Source organism: Camelus ferus, chromosome 5, assembly GCF_009834535.1.
Source record: "Camelus ferus isolate YT-003-E chromosome 5, BCGSAC_Cfer_1.0, whole genome shotgun sequence".
Classification (NCBI taxonomy): domain Eukaryota; kingdom Metazoa; phylum Chordata; class Mammalia; order Artiodactyla; family Camelidae; genus Camelus; species Camelus ferus.
Genome location: NC_045700.1, coordinates 43113361 through 43130773, shown reverse-complemented (window position 1 = coordinate 43130773; position 17413 = coordinate 43113361). Strand labels below are relative to the sequence as shown.

Sequence of the window (17413 nt, the reverse complement as noted above, 5' to 3'; positions counted from 1 at the left end):
TTATATTATCTTGATACAGCTGTCAGAGGAGGAAGGCAAAACTTCAGTAACCTCAAACCATGATCCCCCAGCTGAATGGCTCCCACTTAGAACCAGTTTCTCCTTAAATGTCTCACATGATAATCTCATTTTTCTAAATCCTCCACTCCCTCTTGAAAACCTCTATTTCAGTTGCCAATAAGGATTTAAGTGCTTCTGGAAGAAATATTTGTTAAAACTGACACAGCTACTGATGACTGACATCAAGCATGAAGAAAAAAAATCACATCAATGTTTCAACACATTACTTGCTGAACAACTTCCACTCGGTCCATCTGTATTAAATGGGTGTGCCAAAAATTGGACATGCCCGCAGATGGTTAACTGCACTGTTTGGCATGCACATTGGTGCTGTTCCACACTGCTGAAAGACAAAATACAATTTCCCTGAAGGGATTCTATATCTTCTAAAATAATAACTTATATAACAGGAAAACTATAGAGCCTTTACATTTGGGCCCTAGATCTATAAGCCCCAAATTACACTGTCTTGCTTTTTAATTTGATTTTTAGTATTTTTTAAACAGCTGTCATCTCCTCTCAGAGATTAATGCTTCTTAACCAGGGATGCATGTCATAAGTACTCAGGTATTTCTTCCAAGACATACAAGTCCAGAACCCACTTGGGTCACCACACTGAATCACACATACTGGGGGTAGGGCCTAAGCAGGTACAATAATGAAATAATGCCATCTGCAGCAACATGGATGGACCTAGAGATCATCATGCTACGTGAAGTCAGTCAGACAGAGAAAGACAAATATCATATAATATCACTTATATGTGGAATCTAAAAAAGCGACACAAATGAACTTACTTACAAAACAGAAACAGACTCACAGACACAGAAAACAAACTTATGGTTACCAAACGGGAAAGAGGTGGGGTGGCTAAATTGGGTGTTTGGGATTAGCAGATACAAATACTATATACAAAGTAGATAACAACAAGGTCCTATATATAGCACAGGGAACTATATTCAATAAGTTGTAACAACTTATAATGAAAAAGAATGTATATATGTATAGCTGAATCACTAATACAACATTGTAAGTCAACCACAATGCAATTTTTTAAAAAAGCACACCAGGTGATTGTGACGTGCATCCCTAGTTAAGAACAACTTTTCCAGATCACTTTTTATATTGACCAGCAAATAACCAAGACATACACATGTGCACACATAGATCAATATAATTCTGCTTTACTCCTCCTGGTGTTATCTAAATGTTCTCCTCGCCATCCCATTCTTTCCTCTGAATTCCTCATCTTTGAAATTGTCCCATAGTTCGGTAATTTTCCCAGACAGATTTTAGGCCAAACAGTGTATCTATTAGGCACTCTTCATTTGAGAGGGGCAGGATGCCAACCTAGAGCAGCAGATCCTTCCAAAACAATGCCATCTTAACACACAGTCATTTAACAAATACTTACTCAGCAGAGTCTCTGTGCTATGATAAAGGCTGAGAAGACTGTAAGAAAAACAAGATGGATTCTTGTGCCCTCAAGGAGCACGTGTGATACAATTAGGACGAAAATACTTAGACAAGCTAAGAAAAGTTAAATAACCACATAAGAAATCATGTCGATTCTGTATTAAATGATCAATACTTACAATAAAAACAGAATTCAGAGAAGCAAGCTCACTCCAGACCCAACCATCATGACACATTTCTGAGGGGCTGTGGTTTGAAAAATGGGTAGGAGATAAAACAGAGAGGGCAGAGGAATACAGGTGTCCCACACCGGGAACACAGCCACCAACCAAGGCAGAAGTGAACAAGGTACATACAGTGAAAAGACAGCCCTCTGGGAGGAAGAGGGTCATTTGGGTAACTGACACCAACAGATGAAAGCCAGACTCCAGCTTTCAGGCTAAGGAGTCTAATATTTATCTTACGGTTGTAGAAAAATCATTCAGTTTTAAAACAACAGATTAGGGAGACAGTAGTATTTCAGGAAAACATATTCTTTTGTAGCAAACAAAAAAAAAATCTATGAGAATGAGATAAACAGAAGACCTACGACAGCAATTAGGACTAGGGCCGTAGCAGTTGACTTTACAAAGAACTAATGGAAGTCAGTGGCTGATTGGGATGAGTTTCCAGACTTAACAGAAGAAGACAAACAGTAGGAGAAAAGAGGGAGTCCAGAGTGGAAGCAAATCAGAGTTGCCAGTTGGAGACAAGAGAACAACGCCTCAGAAGAGACCTCTGCACTGGACACATGGCTTTGGAAGGAGTTGGTGAGAGGACGGAACTTCTACACGGAGGGTGGAAGGCAGACTGAGGAAAATAAAGGTTGAAGACTGAAGCTGGAGAAGTAGCCCACTTGACAACCCAGGGAAAATGCAGAGTAAATGATGCAAACACAGGCTCTCAGAAAGGCAGGAGTAAAAGCTGGTGGCAACTCAGAAGCCAAGGAAGAAGAGAGTTTCAAAACAAAGTGCATCAACACAGTCTTCTGACACAGAGAGGTCAAGGCCACCGGTATGGCCTTGGTTCTAGTCCCAGCAACACCTTGTGTGCTACGTGCACTAACCCACATAACCTGATCCTTCTCTGTTAATCTTTATTGACTGTCCATACCAATCATGTAGCACCCATATATGCTTTATTTTTTAGTATCTATCACTGACCCACACATATTCAGATATTATGTGCAATCCCCTTGACGCTATCCTACTGAACTTCCTGTGGGAAGAGACCACAATGGATACTCGAGGCAATCCCCACATCACACTGTCCTTCACATCACCATGCCTCTAGCGATCATTGTAACTATGACCATCCTGGTGATTGTGGCATGCAGAGAAAGACCAGTTGAGTTCAGGGAGAAGACACAAACACTGGTAGAGTGTTGAGCCTTATTGTTCAAAGTGTGGTCAATGGACCAGTGGCATCACCTGCGATCTTGTTAAAAATGCAATTTCGGCTGCTATCCAGACTGAATGCACCAGAATCTGCATTTTAACAAAGTCCAGGTAACTGATTTCTATGCATACCAGTAAAGAAACTGGTGTGGACTCGTATAGTATAGAAAGGAATAGCACTGAGTTACGAAAGAAATTAACTGGAGGAGGGGAAGACAGCCATGTGAGTTTCAGCACGTGGGCACGTGCCTAGACCCAACATCAGCCCTGCTCAGACCTGCAGCTCAGCGGTGGAGCTCCAGGCATTTTGCATACGTGGCATGGCCAGGCCAGAAAGCAATTCTGGCTTTTGATCAGGAGCCCAGATGCATAAATTCTTCTTCCATAAACTGCCACTAAGTTCAATTATAGGAAGGGCTTTTGCAGATTCTATCTGCTAGGATGTTTTTCCAGGTTTTATAAATATTCTGACCTCCTGAAGACTCTGTGTATGCTCCCCATATTCATCCAGCCCTAGGATTTATGATAGTATTCCACCTCACATTCATTTCTCCTATAAAATGAGGTTTCCCTCTAAGTTTTAGATTGCAATGGCTAAAATACTTTTCCAGCAGAACTGAAAGCTAAGCCTGAAAATGCAACTTTAACCCCAAATGGAAAGAGCTACACTGACAGCATTATTGCTTAAGTGACCAGTGTCAGAGAAAAGATCCCAAAGGAAAGAACTGTTAGACAAAGGCACAGTCATATCTCAAAGGATGAAGACGAGGGAGAGCAACCAGTCTCGAGGTAGATCTTCCCTTCGCTGGGGATGTGCTCAATGCTTCAATATTTCTTTCTTCAACCTTCCCACAGATAAGTGTATTGAGTATCACTACTCCAAAATATCACTGTGCTAAAGAGTTCTCTGGGGGTCTTTTATTATTTTTAACAGCTTTATTGACATATAATTTACACACCATAAAGTTCGCATTTCAAAAATGGAAGAGACTTTTATTCCATCCTCTACTTTAAGCAATGCTTCATTAAACTCACCTAGGAATATATTATAGCCATTTCTTAAAACTCCAGGAAGACAGGACATCGTCATGACCCTCCAATAATACATCCTAGTATCTCAGCTTTTATCAGTGGAAATAACATCTTGACAAAGTCCCTTCTATTAAAACGCAAACTATAAAAGTAATGGCTTCTCATGCCATATTTCAAAGCTGGCTGACTGAAAATACCACTGTAGGCCCTTGTAATCTGCCTGCTGTGCTGGATGTCCATTAGGAAGCAAACGTCATTACTGCACCCAAAGTGGCAATCACAAACTCTGACAAACTACTATTCCCTCAGTTTTTCATGGCTACATTTTCCCACTAGACAGCATGCTTTCGGTGGGTTGCTGGAGCCTGCCCGGAGCAGTTACTATTCACCTCCAGGATGGTATGAGTGCTTGGGCAGGTTTTTCTTTCAAAAAGAGAAATAGCAACTCACATGCTCTCGCAGAACCTCTTCAGCGTGCTTGGCTTCTCCTGGTTGCGTCTCTGTCGGAACCAGCGTTGAATGCTGCGAACATCCCAGTCCAGCTGCTTGGAGAGGCCCTCCAATCTCTTTTCATCAGGATGCTACGAAACAAGGTACCAGGAAAATCAGTTTCATCTTCACCGTAAACAGATCTGCCCTTTGCTATATTTGAGATACTTGTTTTTTCTGTATTTTCTATCTGCTACTGAGATGTCTGTATTCACCACTGAGGACCGAGGCCTTTCAATAGCAGCATGGACACAGATAACCACCAGAACAAGAAAAGTTATTCATTATGAAACAACATTGAAAAACATGAATCTCAATCTAATGCTTGTGCTTCTTATCAGCACAAAGATTCAATGGAGTGGCCGACCGACTGAATTAGCTCCAGCAGCCTTCGAGGAGAGGAACTGGTGAAGGTGAATTTGCAAAGAGACAAATCTTTCAGATATTTCACTTTCTCAGGAAAAAAGGCTATACACAATTATCACATTATCAGGATAATGTAGGACAGAATAATCCCAAAATACTTCACTTTAGCCTAAGGTACCAATTCTACTTACAAAACACATTTTCTCTTTCTTCCTCTTCAACCTACCCTCTCCTCTGTTCTTCACACATTCCTCTTCCATATCTTCCTTGGTCGTCCTTTTGACCAGATCCCCATCAAACCGTTAACAATGACTATGCATTACTTAAAGATGCAAACTCAGTGAGGTGGATGGAGACCCTATTTACGCTTGCCATATGAAGATGTGACTCTGTCTCTCATTTCTCTAACATTAGGAGATGACAGATACAGGTTCAATTCCTTGTTCCTGTGAATTCTAAGCCTCAGTTTCCTTACCTGTTCAAAAGGAGGTTATTTACACACCTAAGTGGGATTATGGTGAGGACCAAATTTAAAAAAAAAAGTATGCAGAACTCAGTAAACGTTAGTTCTCCCCTTTCCTGCTCCTCCCCTCTCTTCAGTGTCTTAGAGAGCATCCTGCCAACAATTACATGAGGGTGACCTGCCATGACAAAACTAAACTGAGTTAGTTCTATTTCTTTATTTACTCTACCTTTGCTTTAAGATTAAGGAGATGTTAATCATCAGAGGACATAACCAAAAATGGGGAAGAAGGGAAGGCAGGCTGGCCAGCTTTCAAGTTATAGGAGTAGAATGTACATATGACACCTTTTTAAAGCTTCTCAAGGAATTCAAGGTGTCAGACACACAAGAAACACAGCAAATGGCCTTCGTGTTATGACTAAGGTTATAAAATCTGCTGAGCTTGTGTCTGTAAAAGTTATTTGCTAACTTTCAGCGAGGCATGTACTTTGAGGTGTTTTTCTTAGTAGTCAGGACGCCATCTACATTCTCCTTCCCTGTCTCTCAAATAAAAATATGGGGGAGAGAAAATGCACTGCATACACCTTGGCTATCCCATTTTCTTAGAGGAATTCATTTTTAATTTTCATTTATTTTCTAAGTCTACTGAATAGGTAAGACATTCACATGGTTCACAAAATAAAAATTATCCAAAATCTCACCTTCCCATTTTGTTCCTCCTCTCAGTTCCTACTCTCCCCTCCCTATAAGGTAATGGGTTACTCAATCAGTTTCCTTCCAGAGTTATTTTATGCAAATATAAGCAAATTTGAGTATGCATCCATATAAACCCCCTCACCCCTGTCATAAAAATGGCTGTATTATTCTGGACTTTCAGTTTTTCACTTTACAATGTATCTTGGAATATTTCTATATCAAAGTATAGGCAACGCCCCTCTCTTTTGTAGAACTATAAGGACATGCCGTAATTTATTTATTCACTCCACTATTAATGGGCACTTCGGCAGCTTCCAAACTTCCACTACTATAAACAATTGTGCAATAAATAACATTGTCATGGGTCATTTTACACACACATAAATTCCTGTAAGTGAATACTGGAGACAAAAGAGTCCATACATTTCCACATTTTTAGATACTAAAAAATTGCTGTCACTAATGACTTTTATCAATTTATACTTTCACAAGCAAGAGAGTCCCTCTCTTAAAGCCTCAGCAGCAGAGTATGTTAAGGATTTTTTGATTCTTTTTCCAGTTTGATATATAAAAAAAGTAGTATATCTCAGTATATTTTTTATTTGATTTCTCTTTTTAATGAGAGAAGGATATTTTCATGTGTTTTAAAAACCATTTATTTCCTTCTTAGAATAGTCTTCTCAAATCTACTGTGCATGTTTTCATGGATTTGCAGGTACTTTCTTTATTGATTTGTAAAATTTCTTCATTTGTTAGGATGATTTAACCTGTGTCTGTACCATAGGTTGCACGGTATGTACTCATGTGTCATTGGTGTTTTAGAATTAGCTTATGGTGGTTTTTACTTGTGTTTTTTACTTGCAGAAAAATTTTAAATCATGCTTGAATTTATCAGTTTTTTCTGCTATAGCTTCTGAATTTCAGGTCATAATTAGAAAAGGCCTCCCTACTCCAAATGTTCAAGAAATTCTCCTCCACTTACAGTTTTGATTCTAATACATTTATAGTTTTAATTTTTATATTCATTCTTTAGTGCAGCTGGAATACATCCTGATATATAGTGGGAGGTATCTAACTTTAATTCCTTCCAAACGGCTGCCCAAATAGCCCAATACCATCATCCATGTTTTCTCCAGGAGAAATCAAGTCTGTTCTTCCATTATTCTATCACTCATGTGCCAGTACGTACGGTTAGATCACTCAGAAATCTCTATTTTTCTATATGAACTTAAGAATTAGCTTGTCTAGTTTCAAAATAAATGGTAAGGCAAAAAAATTTGTTGGTATTTAATAATGAGATTACACTAAGTTCTTATATTAGCGTAGGGTGAATTGACGTCTTTAACGCAATTTGTCTTTTGTGTCCTTCATAATGTTTGAAATACCTCACACATCCTTGTCACTTTTATTCCAAGGGATATCATCTCTTACGGTTTCCATTATAAGAAACTTTCTTATATCTTCTAACTGCTCATTGTGCATGTGTGCTAAGTTTGTGCTAACATCTCACACTGCCTGTGGCAGCCTTTCACTTGATTCCCTTAATATTCCAGGTATACAGTCATATAATGGCACATTACTGGAATGTAAGCTTTATAGAGAAACAAAGGATTTTTACTATCTTTTTTCATCAGTACCTAGTATATAGTCAGAACTTAATAAATATCTCTTGAATACACGAATAAAATTGTCACATAGCAATAGCTTTTCCTCCTCCTTTCTAATTTTTATGCCTTTATTTTCTTTCTTTTATCTATTTGCTAATTCAATGTAAAACCTGGCACAATGTATCAGTGTTTATAAGCATCCCTATCTGTTCCAGGCTTTAGTGGGAATATCCTTATGTTTCTCATTAAGAGGCCAGATTTGGGGCTGACAGACAAGTATATTTATCACGTAAAGGAAACCATCTATCCCTAGTTAGATTATCAAAATGATGTTAGATTTCAGAAGCCATGGAGATGATCATCTGCTTTTTCTCCTTATATCAATTAATGTGATGAATTACATAAATAGATTTTTAAATACTGAATACAAGGGAGGCCTTGCATCCCTAGAATAAACCCTATTTGATGATGGTGATGATGAATAATTCTTTTAAAGTGCTGGTAGGTCTGGTTTGCAAAATTTTTACTGGAGATTTTCATCAACATTAGTAAGTATAATTGGTCTCTAGTCTTATTTTTTAGTGAGATATTTATCAGATTTTGATACTGTTTTATTGCCACATAAAAAGACAATCTGTATGGTTTTCTTAATCTTATTTAAAAAATTAAACAGATAGGTACTTTTGGATTAATTTTCAATACTATAGTTTTGTTAACTCAATTTCTGTTTATCTTTATTAATTTCTTCCTTCTGTCTGCCTTCGTTTATTTTGTTGCTCTTTATGTAACGTTTAAGTAAGCGTTAAATATGTGCGAGTTTTCCGGTGAGTACTGCTCTGGCATAGTACATAAGGAGTGCGTTCAGCACTGTTTTCCAAATGGTCTGAAATTCTACTTTTACACAAAAGTTGATTAAGAAAGCAAGAGTCCATTTTCTGATTTCTCTTATTATTAAATTATGCCTATTTAAATTTACTACAGTTTTGTTCATAATAAAAGGTCAATTTAAAAAAATATTTAACAGGCACTTGAAAAGAAAGTACACTCTATATTCAGAATATAGGGTTCTAAATGCACTCCTTAGGACTTCCTCATTATGCTTCTTAGAATTTTGTTTTGTATTTTGTTCATTTGATCTGTCCTGACCCAGAGGTAAATTAAAATTTCTTACGTTAAGGTTACTTCTTCTTTCACTCTTTTTTATAAGTATATGGATACACTGATATTCAATGCATGTGTATTCACAAATATTTTATCTTTTTGTGAATTGTAGACTGGCAATAAAAAGCCAATTCTTCATTTCATTTAATCTTTTTGGGTCTGAATTCCATTTTTATATAAAAATAGAAATCTTACTTTCTTTACATTTGCATCTGCCCAAATACCTTTACTCATACTCTTGCTTTCAATATTTGTAACTACTTTATCTGAAGGTATCTCATAAGCTATGTGACCCAAATCTGAATGATTTTTTATTAGATGAGTTAAACACATTTACATATGTTGATAAAATTTATACTTTTTTTTATAGTTACCTCACATTGTTTTCTGTTTTGATAACTTAAAAATTTTTAATTTTAACAAACCAAATATAGTTTTCCTTTCTTTTTGTGGGTAATTTTTAATCTAGTGGTTCTCCATAAAATCATAATACTCTCCTTCTATTTGTTTTCAGTCAATAAAATTCCAAAAAAGAAGTATTTAAAACTAGCATATTTCCTCGTCCTTCCCCACCTAATGCTAGTCAATAATTTTATCTTTCTTAGAGTTTGCTCTTATACTATTAAATATGCTTATACCTGTTACTCAGTTTTGCTGCTTAAACTGGTAAGCTTTGACTCTACACTGCTAAAGCTTATGCAATTAGTAAATTTATTCTACCTCCCACCTTCTTTCTCGTTTCCCTCTCAGTTAGTTAGCTGTATCTTTTCTACATTCTGGAAGTATATAATGTTTACATTCTGTTCTGTCATTCTTACCCTCACATTTCTTTCTGTCTCAGCTCTGCAGTTTACATGTATTCAAAACTCACCAACATTCCCAGTAATCTCTTGGTCAGCTGAAATTAATGATTGCAATAGCTTCTTCAAAATGGACTCATGGGAACAATTTCTCCAAATTTTTTAAATTCAAATCTGTTTGTCTTTAGCCTTTACCCTATAAAAACAATTTGCCTAAAATGAAATTCTTAGTTCACATTTTCCTTGAAAATACTGGAAATGCTGTCCTGTTGAATATTGCTATAGGGAATACTAAAGTCATGTTCATATTTTTCCCTAAATAAGTGATTTATTTTTTGCTTGGCTGCTCAAAGAATTATTTCTTTTGTATTTCAAGTCTAATAATTTTAATTACGTAAGTCTTGGTATAAACCTTCTTGGGTCAAATTTTTAATACATTTTCATTAACATATTAAAATAAACCTCCACTTATTTCAGGAAAATTTTCTTGATTTATATCTCTCAATATTTATTCTACTTTGCTTTTCCTTAAGGGATTCCAATTACATAGCTGCTAGATGTATCTACCAGGAGGGCATCTGCCAGCCTCGCTCACCAGTTCCTATACCAAGTGTTGCAAATAGTGGAGAGAGCTTTTATCTCACCTTTAGGAGCTGCCATTTTTGCTGGCTTTCCTGAAATCTACCCTCACTGGGTCCTCCATCCACACTTCATGCTTTTCACTTCCTCCCACTTGGCTTCTGCCCAATCACAACTGTTTTCAGTTATGCTTTATGTATATGTTGAAGTCTAGAGATACATATCTCTCATTTTGCCAAAAATAAAGTTTGTGAGAATTTCCTTCTTTTGTATGTGTGTGGGGGGGGGTATTTTTATTATTGTGTTTTTAAATTGTTCCGTATAGTTTTTCCTTTTTTAAGATTTCCAAGGAAAGAAATTAATAATTCTGACTTACACAGACAATTTTATACTACAAATACTTAGGTTAATTTTAATAAACATAACCCATATGAAGATAGAAAAGAAAAATAAAAGGAAAGAAACAGACATAAGAGGAAAATACGGAAGAACAAATTACAGGAAATCAGGCTGTAATTTTTTAAATATAGTGTAATATACCAAAAGCAGATTATGACATGATTTCCCTGGATCATAAAACCTGGTTTCATAGCTGACATATAACCTTCCCTCAATGGCTCAAGAATGGATTTGATTAGAAAATGAGACCATGGGAACTATACATATGTGCCAGTTATATGGCAAGAAAATCCCCCAAAGATACATACAGATACATAAATAGATAAACTGATTGACTGACTGATTTATTTATATCTATCTCATTCAGATAAATCTGGATACAGCCAGTTAAAAAACATGAACTCAAAAATATTCTCTGAAGAAAAATAAGAATTCCGTTCATTTGAGAGAGTCTGACAACTCATAATCACTGGTTCTTGGGCCAGATCACAAGTCTACTGAATCAGAATCTCTGGAAACAGGATGCAGCAATCTACAACGAACTCCTCAGGTGTTCTTAACAGTTCTTAAACTGAACAGTGGGAGCCCCTGGCTCAAATAAATGCCCCCTCTTTTACTAACTGACTTACAGCCCAAGGCCACAATGCTAGGAAGCAGCAGAGACAATGTTCCAATACACAGACTCAAAACCAATGCTTCTGAATATTTTGCAAGAGGTACGTTCTCTGAAAGGTTTATAAAACTTCAGATTTACAGAGGAAACAAAAAGAGTGAGAGAGACAAACAGATGTTACCTCAAAAGGAAACACTGCTGAAGAATACAAAGGAGTTCAAATTTATCAGCTAATTTCAAATGAGAACTGCTCAGTCAGGGCATGTGACCAATGTACTCACACAGGGATCGAGACTGAGAAGGGCTCAGACTTGGGGTTTGAAGTTCTATGGTTGCCATCTTGGAATTCTTAAGAATTCTGTTATGGGAATGGTGTTCTGTACATGAAGTTCACTGGGACAGAGCAGCATGTGTCAGGGGTCTGGAGTCCCGGCTCACACACAGTCTTGGCACTTCCCCCAGAGGAGTCTGGGTAACTTACTTCCCCATCCCCTGGCTCCCTAGGCCTCCCAGCCTTCCCCTTCCCACTCCTGCCCAGTGACTACTGCAGCCCTGGGTGCAAACGTGAAAGGGACTGGGTATGCACATCCCATGGCATCTCAGGGTCAGGGGTATGTGGACGGCCATCTGCACCCTGGACTGGCAGCATCCCACTGCATTTGGTGGGTGACTCAGCGGGGACTAGCCTCTTGCTAACCCCAATCTAGGTACCTAGTATGTTCTGGGAAGAGATTGCAATGCACTAGGAGGTCACCTGTCCACCATGGGTTGGGACAGTGGGTCCATGGGGAGAAGGGAGAGGCCTGTCTCAACTTCTCCCCCAGCCAGAGAAGGGCAGGCACATTAGCCCTATAATTGGCAAGAAACAGAACCCAGCAGCTAGTGGGCTGTGTGTGCACTAAACCACAGCGTAGGATCCCCAGGTACCTGTGAGGGTGTGTGCTCGCCTCATGTGTGCCCTCATGCCTGAGGGAACATGACTTTAAATAGCAAATAAAAAACATTTTGACAGGTAAAGAGAGAAAGACTATGCAAGAAAGGTAAAAGCTTTATATTTTTATGCCTTTAACGGGACTTTTTTTGTGCTTTTTGATCAAGAGACCCCGAATTTTAATTCTGCATTGTCCTCCACAAAGTATGTAGCCCATCCTGCATGTAGTAGATTTGAAGGGTTTTGAGGGTATATCCCTTCACACTTGAAAGATGATAACATGCCCTTCTCCAAGGGCCTGGAGACACAGTCAAGGCCAGGATGCTGGGCAATCACTGTTCAAACTCTCCAAGTCCTGCTACTTCTACTCTGGTCAACTTATCTGTTACTTTTTCATATCACAGATCACACTGGAGAACTACAAAGAATTTAAGGAAAAACAGTTCCCACTTTTGCTGCATTTATATTCAAAACATGAGGCTTCTGCTTTAATAATGTAGAAACCTCCAAAAGAATCACCTTGGAAACCAAGAGAATACAATCATTAAAAATTAGCTAGAAGCAACTATCCTTCAGAGCCGTCAACCTGGCTGCAAAATCCTTTCATTACCTTCATAAGAGAAAATTTCTCCAGTAACCATAATAAACATAAGGCAAGGGAAATAAAATGTCCACTGTAGGATTTCTAAAGGGAGGCATAACATTTGGGTAGAAAATTCATTTTTTGTGCATTTAGAGTTGTACACAAGGTAAATACAAATATGTTGTAATCACATTTTAAAAAATGAACATCACAACTCCCTACATAGCTGCTTTTTCAGAGGGGAAAAAGGTGTTTGTTGCAATAAGGTGATATGTTAAATAAAAATGCAAGTTTCTTCTTAATATTTTCTTCCTTCAAACACGGTAGGAAGTGAGCCCCTTTGGGTTAGAAACTGGAAACCAAAAATCATCCACAAAACTACCAGAGGAGCTTTTCCTAAAATTTCATTTATTCTACTCTTCCTCCCAGCAAAGATGTAAAAAAATATCTGGTGCTTTCTTCCACTTTTCCAGGGAAAAAAATACCACTTTCAAAAAACGAAAGGGAAAACCCCTAGAGAAATTTGGCAGAAATGAAGCCCAGGAAATAAACAAGCCTGTTTGAATATTTGAACTAATAGTTTAAAGACCACAGACGAGCCGTACAAATGGTTAGCAACACAAATACCCACAAAAGGAAATAACGCTTGCTAAATATGGTCAGATCACATCTTAGAAGTCCAAGTAATTCTCCCAGAAAAATGACAGAGGAAAAATGAACCATCTGATATACAGACACACAAGACTTCTCATAGAATGTTACACTTATTTTCTTCCTTCTTGTCCACACCAGAGTAAGGTAAGAGAGATATGAGTAAGAATAAGATATTGGGACACTGTGATTTGTTTTATCTTTTCCTGAGCTTAGATTGAGGGTTTCTGACTTCTGTCTTCCTCCCACCCTTTCTGTTCTCATGGAGACACTAGCTGGCGAGGATGGCGATTTTTCCCTCTATCTTCTTCCCCTTCTCATGCTCGCTTCTCCCCACTTCTGGTTTGGACTTTAACTCTCACCAGAGCAACGATCTCCTCTCCTCCTTCCTTACAGTGACTCTGTAATTTACAATTCTCCTGACCCCTGCTCTTCAGACCTGCCGCCTGCATTTTCTCCTTCAGTTACGCCCTACTCTGCTCATATCCACTGTGTATTACAGCTGCTAGAACATGGGGACTATCCAGAAGCAAACGGGCACTGTTTCTCACACACCTGTGAATTACATTCCTCAGTTCTATCCAGTTGCCTCCACAAGGCCCCCGCCCACCATTACACATGCTGCTTCCCATCACGTGAGATGAAACGAGGGACAGAATTAGACAGATCACTATCTCATCTAGACTCTTCTTCACAGTGGCTTCAAACACCCACTTGGGGGGAAATAAACAGGTTGCAAACATGTCCACATGTATTCATTCAGCTTCTATCCTTTCGGGTCTAGCCACAACGCTGGTGTGCTTCCTGAGAGGATGTCTCCAAGCAGGTGGCCAGTCAAACATTAGTTCTCCAGCCCAAGAGAGAAGGGACTGAATGATTTCAGACCGAGAACACTGGTCATGACAAGACAAAGCCCAGAAGAGAACAACTATACCTTTGTAATTGCAGTGAAGACCTTCTCCAGAATAGCATTTGGCTGGGCAATCTGTGGTCCATTGGCCTGAATGTTGAGGGCTATGGCACATGGTTTGGCTACAAATCTTTAAAAAAAAAAAAAAAAAAAAAAACAGTCAGATGTTATTGTTTCTACAGCTGTTCTTAATGTCATCAGTGAAACATACCCAACCGTCCCAATAAAGTACGGACAGAATTTTATGGGTAGACATTGTCAACTTTCATACATTGGTACCTATAAAGCAGATTTAACTTTTTTTCTCTCCTTTAATCCCCTGGCAGTAACAATAAAGAAAAAGTTTTTTTAAAAAACATTAAAATCTTCTTATCCTCAAGTTCTAATGGGACTGAACAGACAGAAAGACTATCAAATGACACATATAACTGCCTAGAGTATATAAATAAACCAAACAAACCATGATTTGAAAAAGACATAATTTATATTCTTCTTACTGACAAGTCACATAATACTTTTACCATGATAAAGTGTTCACTCACCATCTGATCACACAATACAGAGAGTATGCTTTTGATCAACCCTAGTCAAAAAACTGGCTGTTTCTGTCTCTATAATCAAAGTGTGCTATGTTCAGCCCCAACTCCCTCTGACTTCTTAAGATTCTCTGCTTTGTGGTTATTTGCTTCTTTCTCATAAGGAATAAAAAGGGGTGTCAAACAGCGTGATGTCCCAGCCAAGCTGAAAAGTCTGAAATGATTATAAGCATCAGCTGCACTGTTTTCATCCAAAGCAAATGACTCTGTCAAGAAGAATGGAAAGACTCAGCTGCATTTCTGGCCCTGTTTGATGATTGAATGAGGCACTGAAGGAATGCAGGCAGACTGCATGGGGCCCCAAAGGTTTGATGATGTCTTTAGAACATTTTTTAGAAAGAAAAGCATTAGAGTTGTTTTAGACTAAATGGTCAAGAAATAAGATGTGACAGGTTCCTCTTCAGTAGTGACATTTAACATTTTCTACAGATACAAAAAATACCATGTCATATGAAAGTATGACCCAAATTAATTTACCGTTGGCCAAAGACAACTGATGAATATACTCATACCATAAGTAAATCTTAGATGAAGCTTCTTTAATAATAGTGGATGAGATTAAAGAACAATAGACAAAGAAGGAATTTTTTTGTAAGTGGGACTAATGAAGTTTACAGACATAGTACCATGTAACACCCTACCGGGTCCTGTTTCACGTAAAACAGAAAAAACGTACTTAGGTAGGAAAATGGAGTACTGCCTTCCACTCTGCCCTGCTGGGATCCCCCAGCCCTCCCTTGTCTTCTCAATTCCCACAACTTCTGAAACATCGTTCAAATCCCCTTTCGGAATTTGTCATCGCCATTCTTATAACATCCTCCTGGTCTAGGACATGGTCTTCCTGCTTCTAAAGAGTAAAGAGTCTAACTGCAAAAGCTGATCATTTCATCTCTGAAAGGGCCATAACAGTGCCAGGCAGACAGATGCAGGAGGGGGGTCAAGAAATTTGATCAACTGGTTATCCTCTGTAAATACATTTTCCCTGTTGCTACCATGATTGGGAGTGCTATTAACAGGTCTTCTCTGTGTGCCCCACAACATCGCATGGGCAGGTAGAGGGAGTCAAAAACTCACTTAGCAGAATCCCTTCAAAAGCGACTTCCTCATCTTTGCTGTCATCTTCCAGTAACATACAAAAACATTCAAAAAAATTTTTAGCATGTTATACAACATACAATACACACATTACATATATGTCTGCATGTGTTATATATAAATATACATATATGTATGTTATCACATAGATGTTATGCAATATACATTATATATGTATGTACGTATTATAAATATACAAAAATGTTTTATACCTCTCTCCCCCTCTTTCTAAATTCTATTCAAACCACCTTTTAGAAACTCCTTTCTAAATTTCAAGAACACAATAGCATGTTGAAGAAGCCCTATCCTGTGATCATCGAACTTACCAACTTTTGATAATCAAAATTATCAAATAAATATGAAGCTCTGTAAACATATTTTTAAAAGCCATGTCAATGGATAGGGTAGGAATTACCTCTGCTACTATCTAGCTAGGGAGGCCTAGCTTCAGAAATTAATCTCTTTGTGCCTCAGTGTCCTCATATGTAAAAAATTAGAATACTAATTACAGAAGTATATACATTGTGTGTGTATACAAACACATGCATATGTTAAAACACAATGTCACATGGTCTCTGTGTCTAAAATCTTTAACATGAGCCAGGTGTATGGTTTCGCATCACAGCACTGACACAGCGTGACTACTCTGGGCCCAGCAACCCACTCAGCTTCAGCTATGCTGTGCCAAGCCCGCTGCCTCCAACAGGTTCTGAAAGTACCAAGCAAAAAGAAGAGACCAGAAACTAAGACAGGAAACTGATAAAGACAAGAAGTCATCAGGTAGAGTAACCCCTTGCCTCAGTTTACCCCCACAATCTGGTTATCACAGCATCATTATTAATGGTACCACCTTTACTGGCAAAAGCATCTCTCTTTGATATCCTGCCACAATAATTTTTGTAAAGTATTCCCCATTTGGGCCATAATCTGTAGTGGCCCTTTTCATCAAGCCTCAGGTCTGGAGTGGGTCCACAAGGAGTCCCCATCAGTAATGCTTTCAGGTTCCAAGCCCACCCACACCTGGCCTTTCCTCAGCTCCCCTATCAATCACTCTAGATAGATTACACAGGAGAGTTGGTATGAATAGGTGTGTTCCTCCTCCCTGGGTGTGTGGTGTCGTTCGTGGAGGTGGAAATGGCCTTACTGAAAGTCCACATCTCCAGACCCTAGCCCACAAACCTACTGATTCCCCCTCAACCACATGAGACGGTATTACTACCATCTCCACTTGGCAGAGGGGGTCAGAGGGGCAAGTAGTCTGTGCCTCCAGGGGAAGGGAAGCAGAGGACAGTGTATTTCTTCCCCAGGAAGGTCAATGTTATCATCAGCTCCTCCCCATCTTAATTTACTGGCCAGGCTAAGTCCCAAATGCTGAGAATTTGAGGGGAGGGTTCGGGTGTGAGGAGTGACAGACAAATATAGTAGAATTTAACTCAGTTTCAAAGTTGAAGATCTTTAAAGTTCAAATGGCCCATGATGGGTATGCACAATAAAATCAAACCACCTGAACACTTTGAAAGAAGTTACTAT

General features: G+C 38.5%; 1 protein-coding gene across 2 annotated transcripts in view; it reads right to left on the bottom strand.

Annotated features, from left to right (window-relative positions):
* CERS6 (ceramide synthase 6) overlaps positions 1-17413 on the bottom strand; it is a 278615-nt gene that overhangs the window by 188343 nt on the left and 72859 nt on the right. For both annotated transcript variants that reach the window (XM_032479628.1, XM_032479629.1), the window contains exons 2-3: positions 14217-14322; positions 4395-4525 (exon numbers count right to left, since the gene is read on the bottom strand). In XM_032479628.1, the coding sequence (XP_032335519.1) occupies positions 4395-4525; positions 14217-14322 (237 nt within the window). The remainder of the gene's footprint in view (positions 1-4394; positions 4526-14216; positions 14323-17413) is intronic.